This window comes from Salmo salar, chromosome 20, assembly GCF_965601325.2.
Source record: "Salmo salar chromosome 20, fSalSal1, whole genome shotgun sequence".
Lineage (NCBI taxonomy): Eukaryota > Metazoa > Chordata > Actinopteri > Salmoniformes > Salmonidae > Salmo > Salmo salar.
The window spans coordinates 88,691,603-88,717,821 of NC_138310.1; the positions used below are offsets into that span (position 1 = coordinate 88,691,603).

Below are 26,219 nucleotides of genomic sequence, written 5' to 3' on the forward strand. Positions count from 1 at the left end.
CCTCTCCTATAGTACCCCCAGCCATTTCCCTAAACCTCTCCTATAGTACCCCCCCAGCCATTTCCCTAAACCCCCTCTCTTGTAACCCCAGCCATTTCCCGAAACCTCTCCTATAGTACCCCCAGCCATTTCCCAAAACCTCTCCTCCAGTACCCCCAGCCATTTCCCTAAACCTCTCCTATAGTACCCCCAGCCATTTCCCGAAACCTCTCTAGTACCCCCCAGCCATTTCCCTAAACCTCTCCTCCAGTACCCCCAGCCATTTCCCTAAACCTCTCCTATAGTACCCCCAGTCATTTCCCTAAACCTCTCCTCCAGTACCCCCATCCATTTCCCTAAACCTCTGCTATAGTACCCCCAGTCATTTCCCTAAACCTCTCCTCCAGTACCCCCATCCATTTCCCTAAATCTCTCCTCCAGTACCCCCAGCCATTTCCCTAAACCTCTCCTGCAGTACCCCCATCCATTTCCCTAAATCTCTCCTCCAGTACCCCTTCCATTTCCCTAAACCCCTCCTATAGTACCCCCAGCCATTTCCCTAAACCTCTCCTATAGTACCCCCATCCATTTCCCTAAATCTCTCCTATAGTACCCCCAGCCATTTCCCTAAACCTCTCCTCTAGTACCCCCAGCCATTTCCCTAAATCTCTCCTATAGTACCCCCAGCCATTTCCCTAAACCTCTCTAGTACCCCCAGCCATTTCCCTAAACCTCTCCTATAGTACCCCCAGGCCATTTCCCTAAACCTCTCATATAGTACCCCCAGGCCATTTCCCTAAACCTCTCCTCTAGTACCCCCAGCCATTTCCCTAAACCTCTCCTCTAGTACCCCCAGCCATTTCCCGAAACCTCTCTAGTACCCTCAGGCCATTTCCCTAAACCTCTCCTCTAGTACCCCCAGCCATTTCCCTAAATCTCTCCTATAGTACCCCCCATCCATTTCCTAAACCTCTCCTATAGTACCCCCAGGCCATTTCCCTAAACCTCTCCTATAGTACCCCCAGGCCATTTCCCTAAACCTCTCCTCTAGTACCCCCAGCCATTTCCCTAAACCTCTCCTATAGTACCCCCAGGCCATTTCCCTAAACCTCTCCTATAGTACCCCCCATCCATTTCCTAAACCTCTCCTATAGTACCCCCAGGCCATTTCCCTAAACCTCTCCTATAGTACCCCCAGGCCATTTCCCTAAACCTCTCCATTAGTACCCCCCATCCATTTCCCTAAACCTCTCCTATAGTACCCCCAGCCATTTCCCTAAACCTCTCTAGTACCCCCCAGCCATTTCCCTAAACCTCTCTTCCAGTACCCCCAGCCATTTCCCTAAACCTCTCCTATAGTACCCCCAGTCGTTTCCCTAAACCTCTCCTCCAGTACCCCCATCCATTTCCCTAAACCTCTCCTATAGTACCCCCAGTCATTTCCCTAAACCTCTCCTCCAGTACCCACATCCATTTCCCTAAATCTCTCCTCCAGTACCCCCAGCCATTTCCCTAAACCTCTCCTCCAGTACCCCCATCCATTTCCCTAAATCTCTCCTCCAGTACCCCCAGCCATTTCCCTAAACCCCTCCTATAGTACCCCCAGCCAATTCCCCAAAACCTCTCCTATAGTACCCCCATCCATTTCCCTAAATCTCTCCTATAGTACCCCCAGCCATTTCCCTAAACCTCTCCTCTAGTACCCCCAGCCATTTCCCTAAATCTCTCCTATAGTACCCCCAGGCCATTTCCCTAAACCTCTCCTATAGTACCCCCAGGCCATTTCCCTAAACCTCTCCTCTAGTACCCCAGCCATTTCCCTAAACCTCTCCTCTAGTACCCCCAGCCATTTCCCGAAACCTCTCTAGTACCCCCAGGCCATTTCCCTAAACCTCTCCTATAGTACCCCCAGGCCATTTCCCTAAACCTCTCCTATAGTACCCCCAGGCCATTTCCCTAAATCTCTCCTTTAGTACCCCCCATCCATTTCCCTAAACCTCTCCTGTAGTACCCCCAGCCATTTCCCTAAACCCCCTCTCTAGTACCCCCAGGCCATTTCCCTAAACCTCTCCTATAGTACCCCCAGCCATTTCCCTAAACCTCTCCTATAGTACCCCCCCCCCAGCCATTTCCCTAAACCCCCTCTCTTGTACCCCCATCCATTTCCCGAAACCTCTCCTATAGTACCCCCAGTCATTTACCTAAACCTCTCCTCCAGTACCCCCATCCATTTCCCTAAATCTCTCCTCCAGTACCCCCAGCCATTTCCCTAAACCTCTCCTGCAGTACCCCCATCCATTTCCCTAAATCTCTCCTCCAGTACCCCCAGCCATTTCCCTAAACCCCTCCTATAGTACCCCCAGCCATTTCCCTAAACCTCTCCTATAGTACCCCCATCCATTTCCCTAAACCTCTCCTCTAGTACCCCCAGCCATTTCCCTAAATCTCTCCTATAGTACCCCCAGCCATTTCCCTAAATCTCTCCTATAGTACCCCCAGCCATTTCCCTAAACCTCTCTAGTACCCCCAGCCATTTCCCTAAACCTCTCTAGTACCCCCAGCCATTTCCCTAAACCTCTCCTATAGTACCCCCAGGCCATTTCCCTAAACCTCTCCTATAGTACCCCCAGGCCATTTCCCTAAACCTCTCCTCTAGTACCCCCAGCCATTTCCCTAAACCTCTCCTCTAGTACCCCCAGCCATTTCCCGAAACCTCTCCTAGTACCCTCAGGCCATTTCCCTAAACCTCTCCTCTAGTACCCCCAGCCATTTCCCTAAACTCTCTCCTATAGTACCCCCCATCCATTTCCTAAACCTCTCCTATAGTACCCCCAGGCCATTTCCCTAAACCTCTCCTATAGTACCCCCAGGCCATTTCCCTAAACCTCTCCATCTAGTACCCCCCATCCATTTCCCTAAACCTCTCCTATAGTACCCCCAGCCATTTCCCAAAACCTCTCCTCCAGTACCCCCAGCCATTTCCCTAAACCTCTCCTATAGTACCCCCAGCCATTTCCCTAAACCTCTCTAGTACCCCCCAGCCATTTCCCTAAACCTCTCCTCCAGTACCCCCAGCCATTTCCCTAAACCTCTCCTATAGTACCCCCAGTCATTTCCCTAAACCTCTCCTCCGGTACCCCCATCCATTTCCCTAAACCGCTCCTATGGTACCCCCAGTCATTTCCCTAAACCTCTCCTCCGTACCCCCATCCATTTCCCTAAATCTCTCCTCCAGTACCCCCAGCCATTTCCCTAAACCTCTCCTCCTTTACCCCCATCCATTTCCCTAAACCTCTCCTCCAGTACCCCCAGCCATTTCCCTAAACCCCTCCTATAGTACCCCCAGCCATTTCCCTAAACCTCTCCTATAGTACCCCCATCCATTTCCCTAAATCTCTCCTATAGTACCCCCAGCCATTTCCCTAAACCTCTCCTCTAGTACCCCCAGCCATTTCCCTAAATCTCTCCTATAGTACCCCCAGCCATTTCCCTAAACCTCTCCTATAGTACCCCCAGGCCATTTCCTTAAACCTCTCCTATAGTACCCCCAGGCCATTTCCCTAAACCTCTCCTCTAGTACCCCAGCCATTTCCCTAAACCTCTCCTCTAGTACCCCCAGCCATTTCCCGAAACCTCTCTAGTACCCCCAGGCCATTTCCCTAAACCTCTCCTATAGTACCCCCAGGCCATTTCCCTAAACCTCTCCTATAGTACCCCCAGGCCACCCTTCTCCCGTACCCCCACCACCTCCTCTCCTGTAGTACCCCCAGCCATTTCCCTAAACCCCCTCTCCGTCCCCCAGTACCCCCAGGCCATTTCCCTAAACCTCTCCTATAGTACCCCCCATCCATTTCCCTAAACCTCTCTAGTACCCCCAGCCATTTCCCTAAACCTCTCCTATAGTACCCCCAGGCCATTTCCCTAAACCTCTCCTCTAGTACCCCCAGCCATTTCCCTAAACCTCTCCTCTAGTACCCCCAGCCATTTCCCGAAACCTCTCTAGTACCCCCAGGCCATTTCCCTAAACCTCTCCTATAGTACCCCCAGGCCATTTCCCTAAACCTCTCCTATAGTACCCCCAGGCCATTTCCCTAAACCTCTCCATTAGTACCCCCCATCCATTTCCCTAAACCTCTCCTATAGTACCCCCAGGCCATTTCCCTAAACCTCTCCTATAGTACCCCCAGGCCATTTCCCTAAACCCCCTCTCTAGTACCCCCAGCCATTTCCCTAAACCCCCTCTCTAGTACCCCCAGGCCATTTCCCTAAACCTCTCCTATAGTACCCCCCATCCATTTCCCTAAACCTCTCCTATAGTACCCCCAGCCATTTCCCTAAACCCCCTCTCTAGTACCCCCAGGCCATTTCCCTAAACCTTTCCTATAGTACCCCCAGGCCATTTCCCTAAACCTCTCCTATAGTACCCCCCATCCATTTCCCTAAACCTCTCCTATAGTACCCCCAGCCATTTTCCTTCCTTCTTGATCGGTTCCAGCACACCTGATTCGGATCTGGTATGGGTTTTTGAAAACAGCAATTATCAACAAGCTTGTGATCAGAACGATGTTGAAACGGTGTCTGTTTTTTTTTCTAGAAGGTGGAAATAGATGCAGCTAGAGGACAGGCTGATGGTAAGTGGAGTTCAGTCATAATACCACGCATCTAAAATGAGTCTTAATTGGCATCCTATTCCCTATAAAGTGCACTACTTTTGACCAGGACCCATAGGTCTCTATGTCAATAGTCACCAGGATAACCCCTTCATGTGTGTCTCTGTCTCTCTCTCTCTCTGTCTCTCTGTCTCTCTGTCTCTCTGTGTCTCTGTCTCTCTCTGTCTCAGGCACCGATGGACAGACATCCAATAGACTCACCACCACTTTTTGTGGACCTCAGTACTCTTCCATGAACACACACACAAACACATACGCTATATATACAAAAGTATGTGGACATCGCTTCAAATTAGTGGATTGGGCTATTTCAGCCACACCCGTTGCTGACTGGTGTATAAAATCAAGCACACCTCCATGCAATCTCCATAGACAAACATTGGCAGTAGAATAGCCTTACTGAAGAGCTCAGTGAATTTCAACGTGGTACTGTTATAGGATGCCACCTTTCTCAAATTTTTGCCCTGCTAGAGCTGCCCCGGTCAACTGTAAATGTTGTTATTGTGAAGTGGAAATGTCTAGGAGCGTCAACGTCACAGCCACAAAATGGTAGGCCACACAAAGGTCACAGAACTGGACCGCCGAGTGCTGAAGCGCTTAAAAATCGTTGCAACACTCACTCACGAGTTCCAAACTGCCCCTGGAAGCAACGTCAGCACAAGAACTGTTCGTCGGGACCTTCATGAAACGGGTTTCCATGGCAGAGGAGCCGCACACAAGCCTAAGATCACCATGCGCAATGCCGCGTGTCGGCTGGAGTGGTGTAAAGGTTGCCGCCATTGGACTCTGGAGCAGTAGACCAACTTCATATTAATGCCCATGATTTTTGGAATGAGATGTTCTACGAGCAGGTGTCCACATACTTCTGGTCATGTAGTATACATTCACACAGTATTGTATCCCATCATGACTGGATATAACCGTTTTCCACACTGGCTTTGTGGAGAACTCTCTTGGCCTTTTTGATGTTCGTAATGTAAACAAATGATACATTTGTCACAAAATGGTGACCAGAGAATGTCAATGTTATGTTTCTATCTTTCTTGTCGAGGGTTGCAAAATTACCCCAATTTCCTAGATTTTCGAAAAATCCCAGTTTGGAAGATTCCTGAGATCCTACAACCAGGATTTCTGGAAAACCATGGACATTTTTAGAAAGTTACCAGAATTTTGAAAAACTATTCTCGTGACCCCATGTTCATTCATCCTCATTTGTTTTTCTTCTTTTAAATGATTTCTCCTGGCTATATATATATATATACACATCTGTGATTCTGTTGTAAGAAAATACAGTGGACTTAAACATCAAAAAAAGTGACTAATGTATTTATGGATGACATTTTGCTTTTTGAAGATGCAATATCTATTTTAATGTTTTCATTTTTGTTTTTCATGCCTTTCTATCGTGCAATTCCATGGGTACTGATGTACAAGATCTGTTTTTAAGTATTGACAGTGATAAAGATGGCATTTTGTAAACCGGTTGTTCAGTGTGTGTGTGTGTGTGTGTGTGTGTGTGTGTGTGTGTGTGTGTGTGTGTGTGTGTGTGTGTGTGTGTGTGTGTGTGTGTGTGTGTGTGTGTTTTGTGAATGAAGCCACAGCCATGGAAGGAGAAAAGAAGAAGGTTTCAAAGTGAGGAAGACGAGACCAAATAACTAAGAAATATAAACGTTTAAAGGGGAAGTTCAGAATTTTTACAACTTGATGTTCGATTGGTTCTCACGCTGAAAGTAGCTTATGGACCTTGGTTAGGTTAGGTTAGGTTTTCTGTAAACAGCCCCTAAAAACGATGAGAAAGCACTCTGGTCAAAAGTAGTCCACTATAAAGGAAATAGAATGGCATTTTGGGATATACACGTTTCAAATGAGTTACAATAGACATGGTCATCTCCCAGTTATTAAAATGTTTTAATAATAAGGATTAAACTGTGTTTAGTAATACATTACATTCAAGGCAAAAGATACATACAATACCTAATCTGCAATTCAAATGGTTGGCTTTTCAAAACAAAATAAATATATAATTTTGAAATAATTTTTTTTATATATATTTTTTTCTTCTTATTCACCATCAGTGCACAACATTGAGAGAACATAACAGTCAACAAAGTGTAACCAGCATTCAGTTAAACACAGTAACCAGGATTGTTATACACAGCAATCAGCATTCTCAAATACACGCTGCTTTAAAACCCAAACGTATTAAAATACACTTTAAAATACGTTATATCCTTATTCCGTCCTCATAGAAATATTGGGCTTTTTGGAGAGGGAGGGGTTTGTTTATTTATTTACAGCAGTCATTATAGATGTGAGAGATTACATCGATAGTCAAAACAGAAATTGCACAGTAGTTATAATCTAGAATTAAACAGCGTGGTTTAAAAAAATATTGTACACCTAATAAACAGTCTTTGCGATACGGTATGAAATTGCACCTTGTCGTCATACCTCAGGGCCAGGCTGTTTTTGAGGCTTTGGTACACATGGTCCTGATTGGAAGAAAATAGCTCTCCTAAGGGCCTCAAATCTAGCCTGGTTCAACCAGACTGAAACGCTGCACCCAACATTGTAACAGCAGTTAAATATCACAAAATAAGTTATGATTCCAGGCTACTAAACTTTTCCCCTTCTTCACACTGCAATCATAAACTACCACGTGTGTTGTGACGTCTACTGTACTTAAACCCATGTATGTTTGAAATGGAACCCCATTCCCTTTACCAGTGGTTCTCAACTAGGGCTACTTGGCCTATTCACACGGGGTACATTACTTACATTCTCCTGAGCCCATACGCTTACTGGTGAAATACACATAAGGGGGTAGGTCCTTCAGGGGTACTCTGGGCAGAAGAAAATGTACTTTGCTGGTACAGTAACGAAAAAAGGTTGAGAACCAGGGCTCTGGTCAAAAGTAGTGCACTAATCACGGGTTGCCCTTCCGTCACTCAATATGCCCCAGCATATTGTTTTCTGACTGATCCCTAATGCTCAGTCTGAAAAGGGGGGCTAATGACTTTTTAAGTCAAATTTACACTATAGTGGCCTGGAAATACGATGACATTGCTAAAGTAGACAAATCATTTGTATAAAACAACTTTGCCATCAGTATGATGTCAAGTTGACTTTAGAGATGGCAATGTTGCCGTGAGTTAGCAAAGTTTGTCAGAAATAGCTAGCAATGCTAACGTTAGCTGGAAAAAACGTTGGTGCTCTCCCCTCAAAATTAGCTAGCTAGCTAAAGATATACTGTATCTAAAGTCAATCTGGCATGACATGACAATGATGACAAAAGCTCGTCCTACTAATTATTTCCCTCTTTTTGAAAATCCAATCGTGTTTCCAAGCTACCGTAACGCACGTCAGAATAGCTCCTCACCGACACTCGTTGTGACTGCCTCGAGTAGAACGCTCAGCTGGGCATCACTCCTATAAAACAGACCTTCAAAAACTAAACTTGTGAAGAAATGTGCAACCCGTGGATAAAGGGAATTATTAAGGTTCCATTTTAGAAACATTCCACACTACTATCGCCCTGTAATGGGCACTCTGCATTTCAAGAAGCTGATTTCTTCACAACACCACGGGATCGGGGAAGACTGGGCAGTGTGGTAACTGTAGGAAACCACTCCATGACAGCCATTTTGGAAATAAGGGTGCAGGTTATTATTTGAAGCTACTGGAGACTAGTAAGGATGTCAAATGTCCCAAATGGCACCCTATGGTGCCCTGGTCAAAAGTAGTGCACTATATAGGGAATAGGGTGCTATTTAAGACACAAACAATGTCTCACCTCATACAGGAGTATCATAATCATTTAAAAATCGGATTATGATCTTTTTTTTTTTATGATTTTTTTTTTGTGCTATCATCATTTGACTCAATTTCACTTTGGTCATGTTCATTGGTCAGTCGTGGTCAATAGCGCACAACGTAGAATGGAATTTCGACAGGGGAAGGAAAAGGCTATATGCCAATCAACGAAGCCCACCTCCCGAAGGAGAGCTGTGTTGGCCCCTACTAGGGAAGTGGTGGGGGCTTGATGGGTACTGGACCAACAAGGGCAACACTCACAACAAAGTGGATCAGGCTGGAATATACAGTACACTTGGTATATAATAAAGGCAACATCTGAGGAATTGAAGAAAATAACAAACCATAAAGCAAGGTTATAGGGAGAGGAACATTCTAAAGGAAGAGAGGGTTATTAACCAATCAAAACAGGTCCACAAGACAAAGTTTCAAGGCTGATCTTATAAATACTTAATGAAAAGGTCTGAAAGTTGGCACAGTCAATTTGGTCACAGACGAAGGCTTCTTCTTCGTGGCTTCTTAACTCTTCTGCTCCTCTGTAAGGGGAATCCATAATAGCCTGTGTGAGTGGCTAGGGCCCTCTAGAGGCCTCTACTGGTAGTGCACTGAGCACCCCGGTATTTATACACTGTACTGTACCCAGTCTCTGTGCTACTGGCTTACTTGGTCATTCACACTCTAAAGTTGTGTCACTAAAGCAAAGTCACACTTGATGAAGTCACACATATATCACACGTCGCATTTAGCCCATCGTCCGAATCAACACTGAGAGGAATCTCAATCACTGACTGGTAACAAATACTTGGGTCTCTGTGATGGAGAGGTCAGGGGGTCTCTGTGATGGAGAGGTCAGGGGGTCTCTGTGATGGAGAGGTCAGGGGGTCTTTGTGAAGGAGAGGTCAGGGGGTCTCTGTGAAGGAGAGCTCAGGGGTCTCTGTGATGGAGAGGTCAGGGGGTCTCTGTGATGGAGAGGTCAGGGGGTCTCTGTGATGGAGAGGTCAGGGGGTCTCTGTGAAGGAGCGGTCAGGGGGTCTCTGTGAAGGAGAGGTCAGGGGGTCTCTGATGGAGAGGTCAGGGGTCTCTGTGATGGAGAGGTCAGGGGGTCTCTGTGATGGAGAGGTCAGGGGGTCTCTGTGATGGAGAGGTCAGGGGTCTCTGTGAAGGAGAGGTCAGGGGTCTCTGTGATGGAGAGGTCAGGGGTCTCTGTGATGGAGAGGTCAGGGGGCTCTGTGATGGAGAGGTCAGGGGGTCTCTGTGATGGAGAGGTCAGGGGGTCTCTGTGAAGGAGCGGTCAGGGGGTCTCTGTGAAGGAGAGGTCAGGGGGTCTCTGTGAAGGAGAGGTCAGGGGGTCTCTGATGGAGAGGTCAGGGGTCTCTGTGATGGAGAGATCAGGGGGTCTCTGTGATGGAGAGGTCAGGGGGTCTCTGTGATGGAGAGGTCAGGGGTCTCTGTGAAGGAGAGGTCAGGGGTCTCTGTGATGGAGAGGTCAGGGGTCTCTGTGATGGAGAGGTCAGGGGGCTCTGTGATGGAGAGGTCAGGGGGTCTCTGTGAAGGAGAGGTCAGGGGTTCTCTGTGAAGGAGAGGTCAGGGGGTCTCTGTGAAGGAGAGGTCAGGGGGTCTCTGTGAAGGAGAGGTCAGGGGGTCTCTGTGATGGAGAGGTCAGGGGGTCTCTGTGATGGAGAGGTCAGGGGTCTCTGTGAAGGAGAGGTCAGGGGTCTCTGTGATGGAGAGGTCAAGGGTCTCTGTGATGGAGAGGTCAGGGGGCTCTGTGATGGAGAGGTCAGGGGGTCTCTGTGAAGGAGAGGTCAGGGGTTCTCTGTGAAGGAGAGGTCAGGGGTTCTCTGTGATGGAGAGGTCAGGGGGTCTCTGAGAAGGAGAGGTCAGGGGGTCTCTGGTCTCTGTGATGGACCTAGACCAGGAACTAGACTAGGACCAGACCCAGACCAGGAACTAGACTAGGACCAGACCCAGACCAGGAACTAGACTAGGAACAGACCTAGACCAGGAACCAGGACCCAAATCTAAACCTGGGCCCAGCCAACATCCCTCTCCTTTCCACTGTTCTCTCCTGCATCCAGACCAGGATGGTCACCTGGAGCCTTCATCCTCCACCGGTCTGGCTGGCGGGCTGAAGGCTGGAGGGATTGAGGGTTAGAGGCCAGGAGGGAGAGAGGGCTGGAGGGCCCATGTCTTTGTCTCTTCCCCTGGTTTTGGAGGGGTAAGAGAGGGAGGAAGCTGTGCTAGGTGCGGAGGACAGAAGGGTGGATCGAAGGGTGATGGCATCTGGCTCCTCTCTTCCTCATCCTCCTCTCTTCGTCCTCCTCCTCATCACTTGTTCTCGATGAGAGACTGGACCTTGTGCACCAGCTCTCTAGCGATCTGAAGGATGTGCTGCACGTCATGACGTTCTGCCATCTCTGTCTCACACACACACACACACACACACACACACACACACACACACACACACACACACACACACACACACACACACACACACACACACACACACACACACACACACACACACACACACACACACACACACACACACACACACACACACACACACACACACACACACACACACAGGAAGTCAGGGAAACTGTTTTTTACACACACAACACAGGAAGTCAGGGGAACTGTTTTATACACACACACACAGGAAGTTAGGGAGACTGTTTTAGACACACACAACACAGGAAGTTAGGGAGAATGTTTTAGACACACACAACACAGGAAGTTAGGGAGACTGTTTTATACACACACACACACAGGAAGTCAGGGAGACTGTTTTATACACACACACACAGGAAGTCAGGGAGACTGTTTTAGACACACACAACACAGGAAGTTAGGGAGACTGTTTTAGACACACACAACACAGGAAGTTAGGGAGACTGTTTTATACACACACACACACAGGAAGTCAGGGAGACTGTTTTAGACACACACACAGGAAGTTAGGGAGACTGTTTTATATACACACACACAGGAAGTTAGGGAAACTGTTTTATACACACACACAGGAAGTTAGGGAGACTGTTTTATATACACACACACAGGAAGTTAGGGAGACTGTTTTAGACACACACACACAGGAAGTTAGGGAGACTGTTTTATACACACACACACAGGAAGTTAGGGAGACTGTTTTATACACACACACACAGGAAGACAGGGAGACTGTTTTATACACACACACACACAGGAAGTCAGGGAGACTGTTTTATATACACACACACAGGAAGTTAGGGAGACTGTTTTATATACACACAATCTGTAATGAGCACAATCCGCCGACACTTTTCTGCTCCATCCCAACAAATACCACGTCCTTATTGGGGTCCAACATGGTACGCTATACCATACATAGTGCACTACTCTAGGGGCCTGATCAAAAGTGGTGCACTATAAAGGGAATAGGGTGTGATTTGGGACTCAGGCTATGTCTGTCACCGTTGAAGAACTTGATGATGTCAGTGAAGTCCATGGTATTATCTCTGATGATCTCTCTGTAGACCTCTACCAGGGCCAGGGCCAAGAACAGGACGAAGTGCTGAGAGGAGATATGAGGAGCCGCCCAGATCACCTCCCATACTGAGAACACATCCTGATACAGCAGCTCTGGAGGGGAGAGACACAGACACACACACACACACACACACACACACACACACACACACACACACACACACACACGTTTTACTTTTCTGTTACTTTTCTCTATTTTCTTTCTCTCTGCATTGTGGGAAAAGGACCCGTAAAGTAGCATTTCACTGTCTACACCTGCTGTTGACGAAGCATGTGACAAATACAATTTCATTTTAGTTTAGTTGAGGTGTATTGCACCTTTAATCTTTAATGTCATACAGAAATCCAGTGTACTATGGCCCCACTTCTAGGTGCCACACACAACAACAACAACAGTTACTGTGCAGAGTCACGGCTGGTAACACTCCTGGTACATCACATAAAGCTCCTTACTGAAGACAGAGTCACGGCTGGTAACACTCCTGGTACATCACATAAAGCTCCTTACTGAAGACAGATTCACGGTTGGTAACACTCCTGGTACATCACATAAAGCTCCTTACTGAAGACAGAGTCACGGCTGGTAACACTCCTGGTACATCACATAAAGCTCCTTACTGAAGACAGAGTCACGGTTGGTAACACTCCTGGTACATCACATAAAGCTCCTTACTGAAGACAGAGTCACGGCTGGTAACACTCCTGGTACATCACATAAAGCTCCTTACTGAAGACAGAGTCACGGCTGGTAACACTCCTGGTACATCACATAAAGCTCCTTACTGAAGACAGAGTCACGGCTGGTAACACTCCTGGTACATCACATAAAGCTCCTTACTGAAGACAGATTCACGGTTGGTAACACTCCTGGTACATCACATAAAGCTCCTTACTGAAGACAGAGTCACGGTTGGTAACACTCCTGGTACATCACATAAAGCTCCTTACTGAAGACAGAGTCACGGCTGGTAACACTCCTGGTACATCACATAAAGCTCCTTACTGAAGACAGAGTCACGGTTGGTAACACTCCTGGTACATCACATAAAGCTCCTTACTGAAGACAGAGTCACGGCTGGTAACACTCCTGGTACATCACATAAAGCTCCTTACTGAAGACAGAGTCACGGCTGGTAACACTCCTGGTACATCACATAAAGCTCCTTACTGAAGACAGAGTCACGGCTGGTAACACTCCTGGTACATCACATAAAGCTCCTTACTGAAGACAGAGTCACGGTTGGTAACACTCCTGGTACATCACATAAAGCTCCTTACTGAAGACAGAGTCACGGCTGGTAACACTCCTGGTACATCACATAAAGCTCCTTACTGAAGACAGAGTCACGGCTGGTAACACTCCTGGTACATCACATAAAGCTCCTTACTGAAGACAGAGTCACGGCTGGTAACACTCCTGGTACATCACATAAAGCTCCTTACTGAAGACAGAGTCACGGCTGGTAACACTCCTGGTACATCACATAAAGCTCCTTACTGAAGACAGAGTCACGGCTGGTAACACTCCTGGTACATCACATAAAGCTCCTTACTGAAGACAGAGTCACGGCTGGTAACACTCCTGGTACATCACATAAAGCTCCTTACTGAAGACAGAGTCACGGCTGGTAACACTCCTGGTACATCACATAAAGCTCCTTACTGAAGACAGAGTCACGGCTGGTAACACTCCTGGTACATCACATAAAGCTCCTTACTGAAGACAGAGTCACGGCTGGTAACACTCCTGGTACATCACATAAAGCTCCTTACTGAAGACAGAGTCACGGCTGGTAACACTCCTGGTACATCACATAAAGCTCCTTACTGAAGACAGAGTCACGGCTGGTAACACTCCTGGTACATCACATAAAGCTCCTTACTGAAGACAGAGTCACGGCTGGTAACACTCCTGGTACATCACATAAAGCTCCTTACTGAAGACAGAGTCACGGCTGGTAACACTCCTGGTACATCACATAAAGCTCCTTACTGAAGACAGAGTCACGGTTGGTAACACTCCTGGTACATCACATAAAGCTCCTTACTGAAGACAGAGTCACGGCTGGTAACACTCCTGGTACATCACATAAAGCTCCTTACTGAAGACAGAGTCACGGCTGGTAACACTCCTGGTACATCACATAAAGCTCCTTACTGAAGACAGAGTCACGGCTGGTAACACTCCTGGTACATCACATAAAGCTCCTTACTGAAGACAGAGTCACGGCTGGTAACACTCCTGGTACATCACATAAAGCTCCTTACTGAAGACAGAGTCACGGCTGGTAACACTCCTGGTACATCACATAAAGCTCCTTACTGAAGACAGAGTCACGGCTGGTAACACTCCTGGTACATCACATAAAGCTCCTTACTGAAGACAGAGTCACGGCTGGTAACACTCCTGGTACATCACATAAAGCTCCTTACTGAAGACAGAGTCACGGCTGGTAACACTCCTGGTACATCACATAAAGCTCCTTACTGAAGACAGAGTCACGGCTGGTAACACTCCTGGTACATCACATAAAGCTCCTTACTGAAGACAGAGTCACGGCTGGTAACACTCCTGGTACATCACATAAAGCTCCTTACTGAAGACAGAGTCACGGCTGGTAACACTCCTGGTACATCACATAAAGCTCCTTACTGAAGACAGAGTCACGGCTGGTAACACTCCTGGTACATCACATAAAGCTCCTTACTGAAGACAGAGTCACGGCTGGTAACACTCCTGGTACATCACATAAAGCTCCTTACTGAAGACAGAGTCACGGCTGGTAACACTCCTGGTACATCACATAAAGCTCCTTACTGAAGACAGAGTCACGGCTGGTAACACTCCTGGTACATCACATAAAGCTCCTTACTGAAGACAGAGTCACGGCTGGTAACACTCCTGGTACATCACATAAAGCTCCTTACTGAAGACAGAGTCACGGCTGGTAACACTCCTGGTACATCACATAAAGCTCCTTACTGAAGACAGATTCACGGCTGGTAACACTCCTGGTACATCACATAAAGCTCCTTACTGAAGACAGAGTCACGGCTGGTAACACTCCTGGTACATCACATAAAGCTCCTTACTGAAGACAGAGTCACGGCTGGTAACACTCCTGGTACATCACATAAAGCTCCTTACTGAAGACAGAGTCACGGCTGGTAACACTCCTGGTACATCACATAAAGCTCCTTACTGAAGACAGAGTCACGGCTGGTAACACTCCTGGTACATCACATAAAGCTCCTTACTGAAGACAGAGTCACGGCTGGTAACACTCCTGGTACATCACATAAAGCTCCTTACTGAAGACAGAGTCACGGCTGGTAACACTCCTGGTACATCACATAAAGCTCCTTACTGAAGACAGAGTCACGGCTGGTAACACTCCTGGTACATCACATAAAGCTCCTTACTGAAGACAGAGTCACGGCTGGTAACACTCCTGGTACATCACATAAAGCTCCTTACTGAAGACAGAGTCACGGCTGGTAACACTCCTGGTACATCACATAAAGCTCCTTACTGAAGACAGAGTCACGGCTGGTAACACTCCTGGTACATCACATAAAGCTCCTTACTGAAGACAGAGTCACGGCTGGTAACACTCCTGGTACATCACATAAAGCTCCTTACTGAAGACAGAGTCACGGCTGGTAACACTCCTGGTACATCACATAAAGCTCCTTACTGAAGACAGAGTCACGGCTGGTAACACTCCTGGTACATCACATAAAGCTCCTTACTGAAGACAGATTCACGGCTGGTAACACTCCTGGTACATCACATAAAGCTCCTTACTGAAGACAGAGTCACGGCTGGTAACACTCCTGGTACATCACATAAAGCTCCTTACTGAAGACAGAGTCACGGCTGGTAACACTCCTGGTACATCACATAAAGCTCCTTACTGAAGACAGAGTCACGGCTGGTAACACTCCTGGTACATCACATAAAGCTCCTTACTGAAGACAGAGTCACGGCTGGTAACACTCCTGGTACATCACATAAAGCTCCTTACTGAAGACAGAGTCACGGCTGGTAACACTCCTGGTACATCACATAAAGCTCCTTACTGAAGACAGAGTCACGGCTGGTAACACTCCTGGTACATCACATAAAGCTCCTTACTGAAGACAGAGTCACGGCTGGTAACACTCCTGGTACATCACATAAAGCTCCTTACTGAAGACAGAGTCACGGCTGGTAACACTCCTGGTACATCACATAAAGCTCCTTACTGAAGACAGAGTCACGGCTGGTAACACTCCTGGTACATCACATAAAGCTCCTTACTGAAGACAGAGTCACGGCTGGTAACACTCCTGGTACATCACATAAAGCTCCTTACTGAAGACAGAGTCACGGCTGGTAACACTCCTGGTACATCACATAAAGCTCCTTACTGAAGACAGAGTCACGGCTGGTAACACTCCTGGTACATCACATAAAGCTCCTTACTGAAGACAGAGTCACGGCTGGTAACACTCCTGGTACATCACATAAAGCTCCTTACTGAAGACAGAGTCACGGCTGGTAACACTCCTGGTACATCACATAAAGCTCCTTACTGAAGACAGAGTCACGGCTGGTAACACTCCTGGTACATCACATAAAGCTCCTTACTGAAGACAGAGTCACGGCTGGTAACACTCCTGGTACATCACATAAAGCTCCTTACTGAAGACCAGGGTTCAATCGCAGCGTCACACCCTTACCTGCCTGTATCCCCTCTCGTTTCATAACTGTCTAAGTAAATTATAACATTATTATTATTATAATAATTACGACAAGTATAAAAACAAATGGTGTGATTTGAACATCGTACCTCTTTTAAAGTCCAGCAGGAACCAGCGATAGCAGAAATAGAAGTGGGTGTAGTCGCCATTCTGATGCATCAGCTCAAACAGCTCAGAGTCCAGGATCTGATGACGTCATCAAACAGAGACCAAACCAGAGGTCAGGGTTCATGTTAAGATAATTTCCCACACACACACACACACACACACACACACACACACACACACACACCTGTATGAGGGACCTCATGTTGGTGAAGTGTGTGTCCATGGCTCCACCGTTGGGGAAGTTCTGGCTCATCCTCTTCATCAGCTGGGTGAAGCAGCTGTACGCCAGACACTCTGATGGAGGGAGGGAAGCAGGGGGGAGAGAGAGATAGAGAGAGTGCGAGAGAGAGAGAGGGAAAGAGCAAGAGAGAGAGCAAGAGAAAGAGAGAGAAAGCGATAGAGAGAGAGAGGGAAACATCAACAAGTGCTCTTGGGGAAGCTGCTCTTCTGTCCCTCTATGGGGATAGGGTCCCATAGGGCCCTGGTGAAACGAAGTGCACTACATAGGGGATAGGGTCCCATAGGGCCCTGGTGAAACGAAGTGCACTACATAGGGGATAGGGTCCCATAGGGCCCTGGTGAAACGAAGTGCACTACATAGGGGATAGGGTCCCATAGGGCCCTGGTGAAACGAAGTGCACTACATAGGGGATAGGGTCCCATAGGGCCCTGGTGAAAAGAAGTGCACTACATAGGGGATAGGATCCCATAGGGCCCTGGTGAAAAGAAGTGCACTACATAGGGGATAGGGTCCCATAGGGTCCTGGTGAAAATAAGTGCACTACATAGGGGATAAGATCCCATAGGGCCCTGGTGAAAAGAAGTGCACTACATAGGGGATAGGGTCCCATAGGGCCCTGGTGAAAAGAAGTGCACTACATAGGGGATAGGGTCCCATAGGGCCCTGGTGAAACGAAGTGCACTACATAGGGGATAGGGTCCCATAGGGCCCTGGTGAAAAGAAGTGCACTACATAGGGGATAGGGTCCCATAGGGCCCTGGTGAAAAGAAGTGCACTACATAGGGGATAGGGTCCCATAGGGCCCTGGTGAAAAGAAGTGCACTACATAGGGGATAGGGTCCCATAGGGCCCTGGTGAAAAGAAGTGCACTACATAGGGGATAGGGTCCCATAGGGCCCTGGTGAAAAGAAGTGCACTACATAGGGGATAGGGTCCCATAGGGCCCTGGTGAAAAGAAGTGCACTACATAGGGGATAGGGTCCCATAGGGCCCTGGTGAAACGAAGTGCACTACATAGGGGATAGGGTCCCATAGGGCCCTGGTGAAAAGAAGTGCACTACATAGGGGATAGGGTCCCATAGGGCCCTGGTGAAAAGAAGTGCACTACATAGGGGATAGGGTCCCATAGGGCCCTGGTGAAAAGAAGTGCACTACATAGGGGATAGGGTCCCATAGGGCCCTGGTGAAAAGAAGTGCACTACATAGGGGATAGGGTCCCATAGGGCCCTGGTGAAAAGAAGTGCACTACATAGGGGATAGGGTCCCATAGGGCCCTGGTGAAAAGAAGTGCACTACATAGGGGATAGGGTCCCATAGGGCCCTGGTGAAAAGAAGTGCACTACATAGGGGATAGGGTCCCATAGGGCCCTGGTGAAAAGAAGTGCACTACAGGATGCCATTTAGGAGGCAGCCATGGTGTCTGAGGTTCCTACCATCGTCCAGGATGACCATGAGAGGGGCCAGCAGGTCACACATCCCCTGGACATAACCCATCTCCAGGTGATCCCACACATAGCTGGGACAGGAGGAGGAAGAGGGGGGAGGAAGAGGGGGGAAAGAGGGGGGAGGAAGAAGGGGGAGGAAGAGGGGGGAGGAAGAGAAACATGAAAAAAAAGAAAAGTGTGTGTGTGTGTGTGTGTGTGTGTGTGTGTGTGTGTGTGTGTGTGTGTGTGTGTGTGTGTGTGTGTGTGTGTGTGTGTGTGTTTACCTGCACATGATGTTGCGTAGTTTCTCCAGGTTAGCGGTTGTAAAGTAGTAGTAGTTACGGTCACAGCGCTGGACATCCTTATCTATCCTGTGGAGGTTCAGAGCCACTGTGTCCAACAGCTCAATCTACACACACACACACACACACACACACACACACACACACACACACACACACACACACACACACACACACACACACACACACACACACACACACACACACACACACACACACTTTTATCACCAATTAATTTTATCAGCTTTAATTCACTTCAGTTCACTTGAAGTGTACATTTAAATGTAGTAAAGTTGCCTTTATAGAACAGTATTCAGGACAGTATTAAAATGTGATATTTATTTATTTTATTTAACCTTTATTTAACCAGGGAGGGCTCATTGAAATTTTAAATCTATTTTTTCAAGAGCGTCCTGGCCAACATAGCCAGCACCAAGTAATTACATACTGAACCAGGTAATATAGTGACTTGCACTTAGATGCAGTGCCTTAGACCGCTGTGCCACTCTGGAGCCCCTAAAACAGCAAACAGATCTGTGTGTGGATATGCAATTCATTTACACTCCCTGGGACAGTAGGGAGCATTCTTGAAAAATATCTGTGTGTGTGTGTGTGTGTGTGTGTGTGTGTGTGTGTGTGTGTGTGTGTGTGTGTGTGTGTGTGTGTGTGTGTGTGTGTGTGTGTGTGTGTGTCCGATCCTTACCGTATAGGAGGACAGTGAAGGCATCCCCTCCGCTCCTCCATTCCCATTGGTCATCAACTTATCCAGCTGACTACACAGCCTCTCCTCACTTAACGAATCCTGTCGCTCCTTCTCCTCCGTCACACTGTGTGTTTGTGTCCGGGCCTCCTCCCCTGCTCCTCCGTCCTCCTCCGTGCTCTGTCCGTCGTCGATCGAGGAGAGAATCTGAGAGTGTCCCGAAGTGACAGAGTAGTTCCTGGAGGATGGGAGGCCGGAGTCAGGGGAGTCAAACTCCACCAGGGGGCGCTCATCAGGAACTAGTGCCCCTCCGGCTGCCGGGGCAACCACTGTAGAGTGGCCGGGGGTGTCTCCTTCGCCCCCCCCTGGGGTGTCCTGTCCCCCCACCTCAGGCTCATCGACTGACATGAACACCTGGGGGGAGGGGGGGTAGAGGAGGGGGGAGGAGCAGGGAGGGGGTGAAGAGGAGGGGGGAGGAGCAGGGAGGGGGTGAAGAGGAGGGGGGAGGAGTAGGGAGGGGGTGAAGAGGAGGGGGGAGGAGCAGGGAGGGGGTGAAGAGGAGGGGGGAGGAGCAGGGAGGGGGTGAAGCGGAGGGGGGAGGAGTAGGGAGGGGGTGAAGCGGAGGGGGGAGGAGTAGGGAGGGGGTGAAGCGGAGGGGGGAGGAGTAGGGAGGGGGTGAAGCGGAGGGGGGAGGAGTAGGGAGGGGGTGAAGAGGAGGGGGGAGGAGTAGGGAGGGGGTGAAGCGGAGGGGGGAGGAGTAGAGAGGGGGTGAAGAGGAGGGGGGAGGAGTAGGGAGGGGGTGAAGGGGAGGGGGAGGAGTAGGGAGGGGGTGAAGAGGAGGGTGGAGGAGTAGGGAGGGGGTGAAGTGGAGGGGGGAGGAGCAGGGAGGGGGGTAGAGGAGGGGGGAGGAGCAGGGAGGGGGTGTAGAGGAGGGGGGAGGAGCAGGGAGGGGGTGAAGAGGAGGGGGGGAGGAGCAGGGAGGGGGTGAAGAGGAGGGGGGAGGAGCAGGGAGGGGGTGAAGAGGAGGGGGGAGGAGTAGGGAGGGGGTGAAGAGGAGGGGGGAGGAGTAGGGAGGGGGGGTAGAGACATGAGAGAGGTGGTAGTAGAGGTGGGGTAGAGACAAGAGAGAGGTGGTAGTAGAGGTGGGGTAGAGACAAGAGAGAGGTGGTAGTAGAGGTGGGGTAGAGACAAGAGAGAGGCGGTAGTAGAGGTGGGGTAGAGACAAGAGAGAGGTGGTAGTAGAGGTGGGGTAGAGACAAGAGAGAGGTGGTAGTAGAGGTGGGGTAGAGACAAGAGAGAGGTGGTAGTAGAGGTGGGGTAGAGACAAGAGAGAGGTGGTAGTAGAGGTGGGGTAGAGACAAGAGAGAGGTGGTAGTAGAGGTGGGGTAGAGACAAGAGAGAGGTGGTAGTAGAGGTGGGGTAGAGACAAGAGAGAGGTGGTAGTAGAGGTGGGGTAGAGACAAGAGAGAGGTGGTAGTAGAGGTGGGGTAGAGACAAGAGAGAGGTGGTAGTAGAGGTGGGTTACCAACCAATTGATCAACCAAATCAACCCTGCCAACCAACCAATCAATCTGGGTCCCCCACCTCGTTGCTGAGAGTGGAGTCTCTGTGTATGAGACGGAGGACGTGGCTGTCTATGCTGCTTCCTGAAGACAGCTTAGCAAAGATGGCCGACTGCATCTCCTTCTCTCTCTGCTTGACTATCACCTCGCAGGACTTCCACTCTTTCATCACCTGCTGGTACCGGGCACTGATCTTCTCATCCATCTACAGACCAACATGGTAGGACAAGATGTTTTCAAATATATTTTTACATGTTACATTTTATTCAGACAGTTGGAAACAGACGGGGAGACAGTAGGACAGAGGGGACAGAGGGGGAGACAGTAGGACAGAGGGGACAGAGGGGGAGACAGTAGGACAGAGGGGACAGAGGGGGAGACAGTAGGACAGAGGGGGAGACAGTAGGACAGAGGGGACAGAGGGGGAGACAGTAGGACAGTAGGACAGAGGGGACAGAGGGGGAGACAGTAGGTCAGAGGGGACAGAGGGGGAGACAGTAGGACAGAGGGGACAGAGGGGGAGACAGTAGGACAGAGGGGGAGACAGTAGGACGGGATGGAGCCCTGTCTCCGGTGGGGCGTGCTAGATGTTATAACACAGACTGACACAAATATACAGACAGATCTCGGCACACAGAGACAGACAGACAGAAAGACATATCTCTGCACACAGAGACAGACAGACAGATCTCTGCACACACACACAGACAGACAGACAGACAGACAGACAGACAGACAGACAGACAGACAGACGACTAGACAGACAGAATGATAAAAACCCTCACTCAAGCACTCAGACAGACAGACAGACAGACAGACAGACAGACAGACAGACAGACAGACAGACAGACAGACAGACAGACAGACAGACAGACAGACAGACAGACAGACAGACAGACAGACAGACAGACAGACAGACAGACAGACAGAGCCTCCAGTTGACGTATATATGATGTATTGTGTTAGCTACCTGGCTCATGTCCTTCTTGCCCATGCCAAACTTGTAGTGACCCAGCAGGAAGGGCCAGACTTCCTTCCTGATGTCATGCTGTACACCTCCGTAATACACCAGCCGCAACAACTCCAACTCCTTATAGTTCTAGAGAGAGGAGAGAGAGGGAGGAGAGAGAGAGAGGAGGGAGGAGAGAGAGGGAGAGGAGAGAGAGGGAGGGAGGAGAGAGAGGAGGGAGAGCGGAGGGAGGGGGAGGAGAGAGAGGGAGTAGAGAGAGGGAGGAGAGAGAGGAGGGAGAGCGGAGGGAGAGGGAGGAGAGCGGAGGGAGAGGGGGAGGAGAGGGAGGAGGAGGGAGGAGAGAGAGGAGGGAGGAGAGAGAGAGGAGGGAGAGGGAGGAGGGAGAGGGAGGGATAGAGAGGAGGGAGAGGGAGGGAGGGAGAGAGAGGAGGGAGGGAGGAGAGAGAGGAGAGGGAGGAGAGAGGAAGGAGAGAGAGGGAGGAGAGAGAGGAGGGAGAGCGGAGGGAGAGGGAGGAGAGAGGAGGGAGAGAGGAGGGAGAGAGGAGGGAGAGGGAGGAGAGAGAGGGAGGGAGGGAGGAGAGAGCGGGAGGAGAGAGGAGGGAGAGAGAGGGAGGAGAGAGAGGGAGGAGAGAGAGGAGGGAGAGGGAGGAGAGAGAGGAGAGTGAGAGAGAGGGAGGGGAGAGAGGAGGGAGAGGGAGGAGAGAGAGGGAGGAGAGAGGAGAGTGAGAGAGAGGGAGGGGAGAGAGGAGGGAGAGGGAGGAGAGAGAGGAGGGAGAGCGGAGGGAGAGAGAGGAGAGTGAGAGAGAGGAGAGGGAGAGAGATGAGAGAGAGAGGGAGGAGAGAGGAGGGAGAGAGAGGAGAGAGAGGAGAGCGAGAGAGATGAGAGAGGAAGGAGAGAGGGAGGAGAGAGAGAGGAGGGAGAGAGAGGAGAGATAGGAGAGAGGGAGGAGAGAGAGGAGGGAGAGGGAGATCATCAATTATATTTGGATAAATGTAGATCAACTTGGATTTTTTTTGCAAGGATTTATAAAGGATACTACCCTCTACATCAAAACTTTCAAACCAAATCAAAATTCCATAACTAAAACCTTGATTTTGGACAAAATGACCTGAATGGATTCTTACTACCAAGGACTATCGAGAAAAAAAACTTCTAACAAACCAAAACCTGCAGAAGAAACAGAGGAACCTGGAAATACCAGGTGAGTAATGTTCAGTCTGAACCTACTTCTGAAGCCAACAAGTAAAAGACAACAATCTCTAGGCTATTTTGTTATATAAAGCTTAATAAATAAAATAGCCAAGCTGCTAGGACAGAACAGACCTGGCTGCAACTTGAATCAGCACTGAAGTGTGAAGTGAAGGGTGTGAAAACTGTTGAGCCTAACAATGGCAGCAGAGTTTTACAGCCTCCCCCATCCCAATGCAGATGTCATCACAGTACAGTACCCCTTGGATATTAAAAATAACACTGCACGGAATAAGTACAAAAAGAAACTGTTCAAGGACAATCCAGAGACACTATTTGCTGACTGCTACAAAGAGGGGAACGTAAGCGACTGAATTTTCCACACAGACCATCCCCTGGCATGGCACAGTGCTACATTAACCAGACCATCCCCTGGCATGGCACAGTGCTATATTAACCAGACCATCCCCTGGCATGGCACAGTGCTATATTAACCAGACCATGGCATGGCACAGTGCTATATTAACCAGACCATGGCATGGCATGGCACAGTGCTATATTAACCAGACCATCCCCTGGCATGACACAGTGCTATATTAACCAGACCATCCCCTGGCATGGCACAGTGCTATATTAACCAGACCATCCCCTGGCATGGCACAGTGCTATATTAACCAGACCATCTCCTGGCATGACACAGTGCTATATTAACCAGACCATCCCCTGGCATGGCACAGTGCTATATTAACCAGACCATCCCCTGGCATGGCACAGTGCTATATTAACCAGACCATCCCCTGGCACAGTGCTATATTAACCAGACCATCCCCTGGCATGGCACAGTGCTATATTAACCAGACCATCCCCTGGCATGGCACAGTGCTATATTAACCAGACCATCCCCTGGCATGGCACAGCGCTATATTAACACAGACCATCCCCTGGCATGGCACAGCGCTATATTAACCAGACCATCCCCTGGCATGGCACAGTGCTGTATTAACACAGACCATCCCCTGGCATGGCACAGCGCTATATTAACCAGACCATCCCCTGGCATGACACAGTGCTGTATTAACCAGACCATCCACTGGCATGGCACAGTGCTGTATTAACCAGACCATCCCCTGGCATGGCACAGTGCTATATTAACCAGACCATCCCCGGGCATGGCACAGTGCTATATTAACCAGACCATCCCCTGGCATGACACAGTGCTATATTAACCAGACCATCGCCTGGCATGACACAGTGCTATATTAACCAGACCATCCCCTGGCATGGCACAGTGCTATATTAACCAGACCATCCCCTGGCATGACACAGTGCTATATTAACCAGACCATCCCCTGGCATGGCACAGTGCTATATTAACCAGACCATCCCCTGGCATGGCACAGTGCTATATTAACCAGACCATCCCCTGGCATGGCACAGCGCTATATTAACCAGACCATCCCCTGGCATGGCACAGTGCTATATTAACCAGACCATCCCCTGGCATGACACAGTGCTATATTAACCAGACCATCCCCTGGCATGGCACAGTGCTATATTAACCAGACCATCCCCTGGCATGGCACAGTGCTATATTAACCAGACCATCCCCTGGCATGGCACAGTGCTATATTAACCAGACCATCCCCTGGCATGGCACAGCGCTATATTAACACAGACCATCCCCTGGCATGGCACAGTGCTATATTAACCAGACCATCCCCTGGCATGGCACAGCGCTATATTAACCAGACCATCCCCTGGCATGGCACAGTGCTATATTAACCAGACCATCCCCTGGCATGACACAGTGCTATATTAACCAGACCATCCCCTGGCATGGCACAGTGCTATATTAACCAGACCATCCCCTGGCATGGCACAGTGCTATATTAACCAGACCATCCCCTGGCATGGCACAGTGCTATATTAACCAGACCATCCCCTGGCATGGCACAGCGCTATATTAACACAGACCATCCCCTGGCATGGCACAGCGCTATATTAACACAGACCAACCCCTGGCATGGCACATCGCTATGAGAGCACATGTAACAGTGTAGGTTCCGTCCCTCTCTTCGCCCCAACCTGGGCTCGAACCAGGGACCCTTGCACACATCAACAACTGACACCCCACGAAGCATCGTTACCCATCGCGCCACAAAAGCCGCGGCCCTTGCAACGCAAGGGGAACAACCACTCCAGGTCTGAGAGCGAGTGACATCACTGATTGAAACGCTATTAGCGCGCACCACCGCTAACTAACTAGCCATTTCACATCGGTTACACACACTACCCCCTATGTCAAGAGAGAGGGTATTGGCCCAGGGTGGAAACTCAGAATACTAGACATTGAGGAAACTGAAACAACCTCTGTCAACATATTCAAGTCTGGGACAGTAATAGTGCAGGACATCCTCATGCATTTTCAGCAGAACTTTTACAGGATCAAAGATAGAGAGAACAGCAGGAAAAGCTCAATTTCTGTGACGACTCCCCCCATCCTGAGTGAGTCTGATCACACCTCTTCAAATGTCCTGCAGACAAGAATAGTCACCCCCCCAGCACTGAACACACCCAGGTCCCACAACTGCACTGCTCCTCCATCATTGAGAATGATGAATTCACAGAGCTGGAGAGGGACATGGTGGAGCTCAGAGAGCTAGTTCACACAATCCAGACAGAACAGACCCACAAAACAGACCAGCACAACAACATCCCCCCAACAAGACCCGGAGGGCAGAAGGTGGAGATGGACGGCTGTCTGAGAGAGCTGGCCGCTCTACGGACTGAGGTGAGAGAACTTAAAGAGGCACACATGGCTACAACATGGCATGATTTTCTATGGGATTAAGGTCTGGAGACTGGCTAGGCCACTCCAGGACCTTAACCTGTTGGGAATAGGGGGCAGTATTTGCACGGCCGGATAAAAAACGTACCCGATTTAATCTGGTTACTACTCCTGCCCAGTAACTAGAATATGC

The 26,219-nt window shown here is 49.2% G+C and overlaps 2 protein-coding genes across 4 annotated transcripts in view; one reads left to right on the forward strand and one right to left on the reverse strand.

Moving 5' to 3' along the window:
• Positions 1-6,128, forward strand: part of LOC106581522 (protein-tyrosine sulfotransferase 1) — a 102,606-nt gene extending 96,478 nt beyond the window's left edge. For both annotated transcript variants that reach the window (XM_045704093.2, XM_045704095.2), the window contains 2 exons: positions 4,574-4,610; positions 4,820-6,128. The gene's annotated coding sequence lies outside the window, so the exon portion shown is untranslated. The remainder of the gene's footprint in view (positions 1-4,573; positions 4,611-4,819) is intronic.
• A 410-nt stretch (positions 6,129-6,538) lies between these two features.
• sgsm2 (small G protein signaling modulator 2) overlaps positions 6,539-26,219 on the reverse strand; it is a 167,484-nt gene continuing 147,803 nt past the window's right edge. For both annotated transcript variants that reach the window (XM_082966795.1, XM_082966796.1), the window contains 9 exons: positions 22,050-22,178; positions 21,102-21,284; positions 19,521-19,931; positions 18,800-18,924; positions 18,525-18,607; positions 17,035-17,144; positions 16,832-16,928; positions 11,922-12,089; positions 6,539-10,879 (listed from right to left, as the gene is read on the reverse strand). In XM_082966795.1, the coding sequence (XP_082822921.1) occupies positions 10,791-10,879; positions 11,922-12,089; positions 16,832-16,928; positions 17,035-17,144; positions 18,525-18,607; positions 18,800-18,924; positions 19,521-19,931; positions 21,102-21,284; positions 22,050-22,178 (1,395 nt within the window). In that variant the 3' untranslated portion in view covers positions 6,539-10,790. The remainder of the gene's footprint in view (positions 10,880-11,921; positions 12,090-16,831; positions 16,929-17,034; positions 17,145-18,524; positions 18,608-18,799; positions 18,925-19,520; positions 19,932-21,101; positions 21,285-22,049; positions 22,179-26,219) is intronic.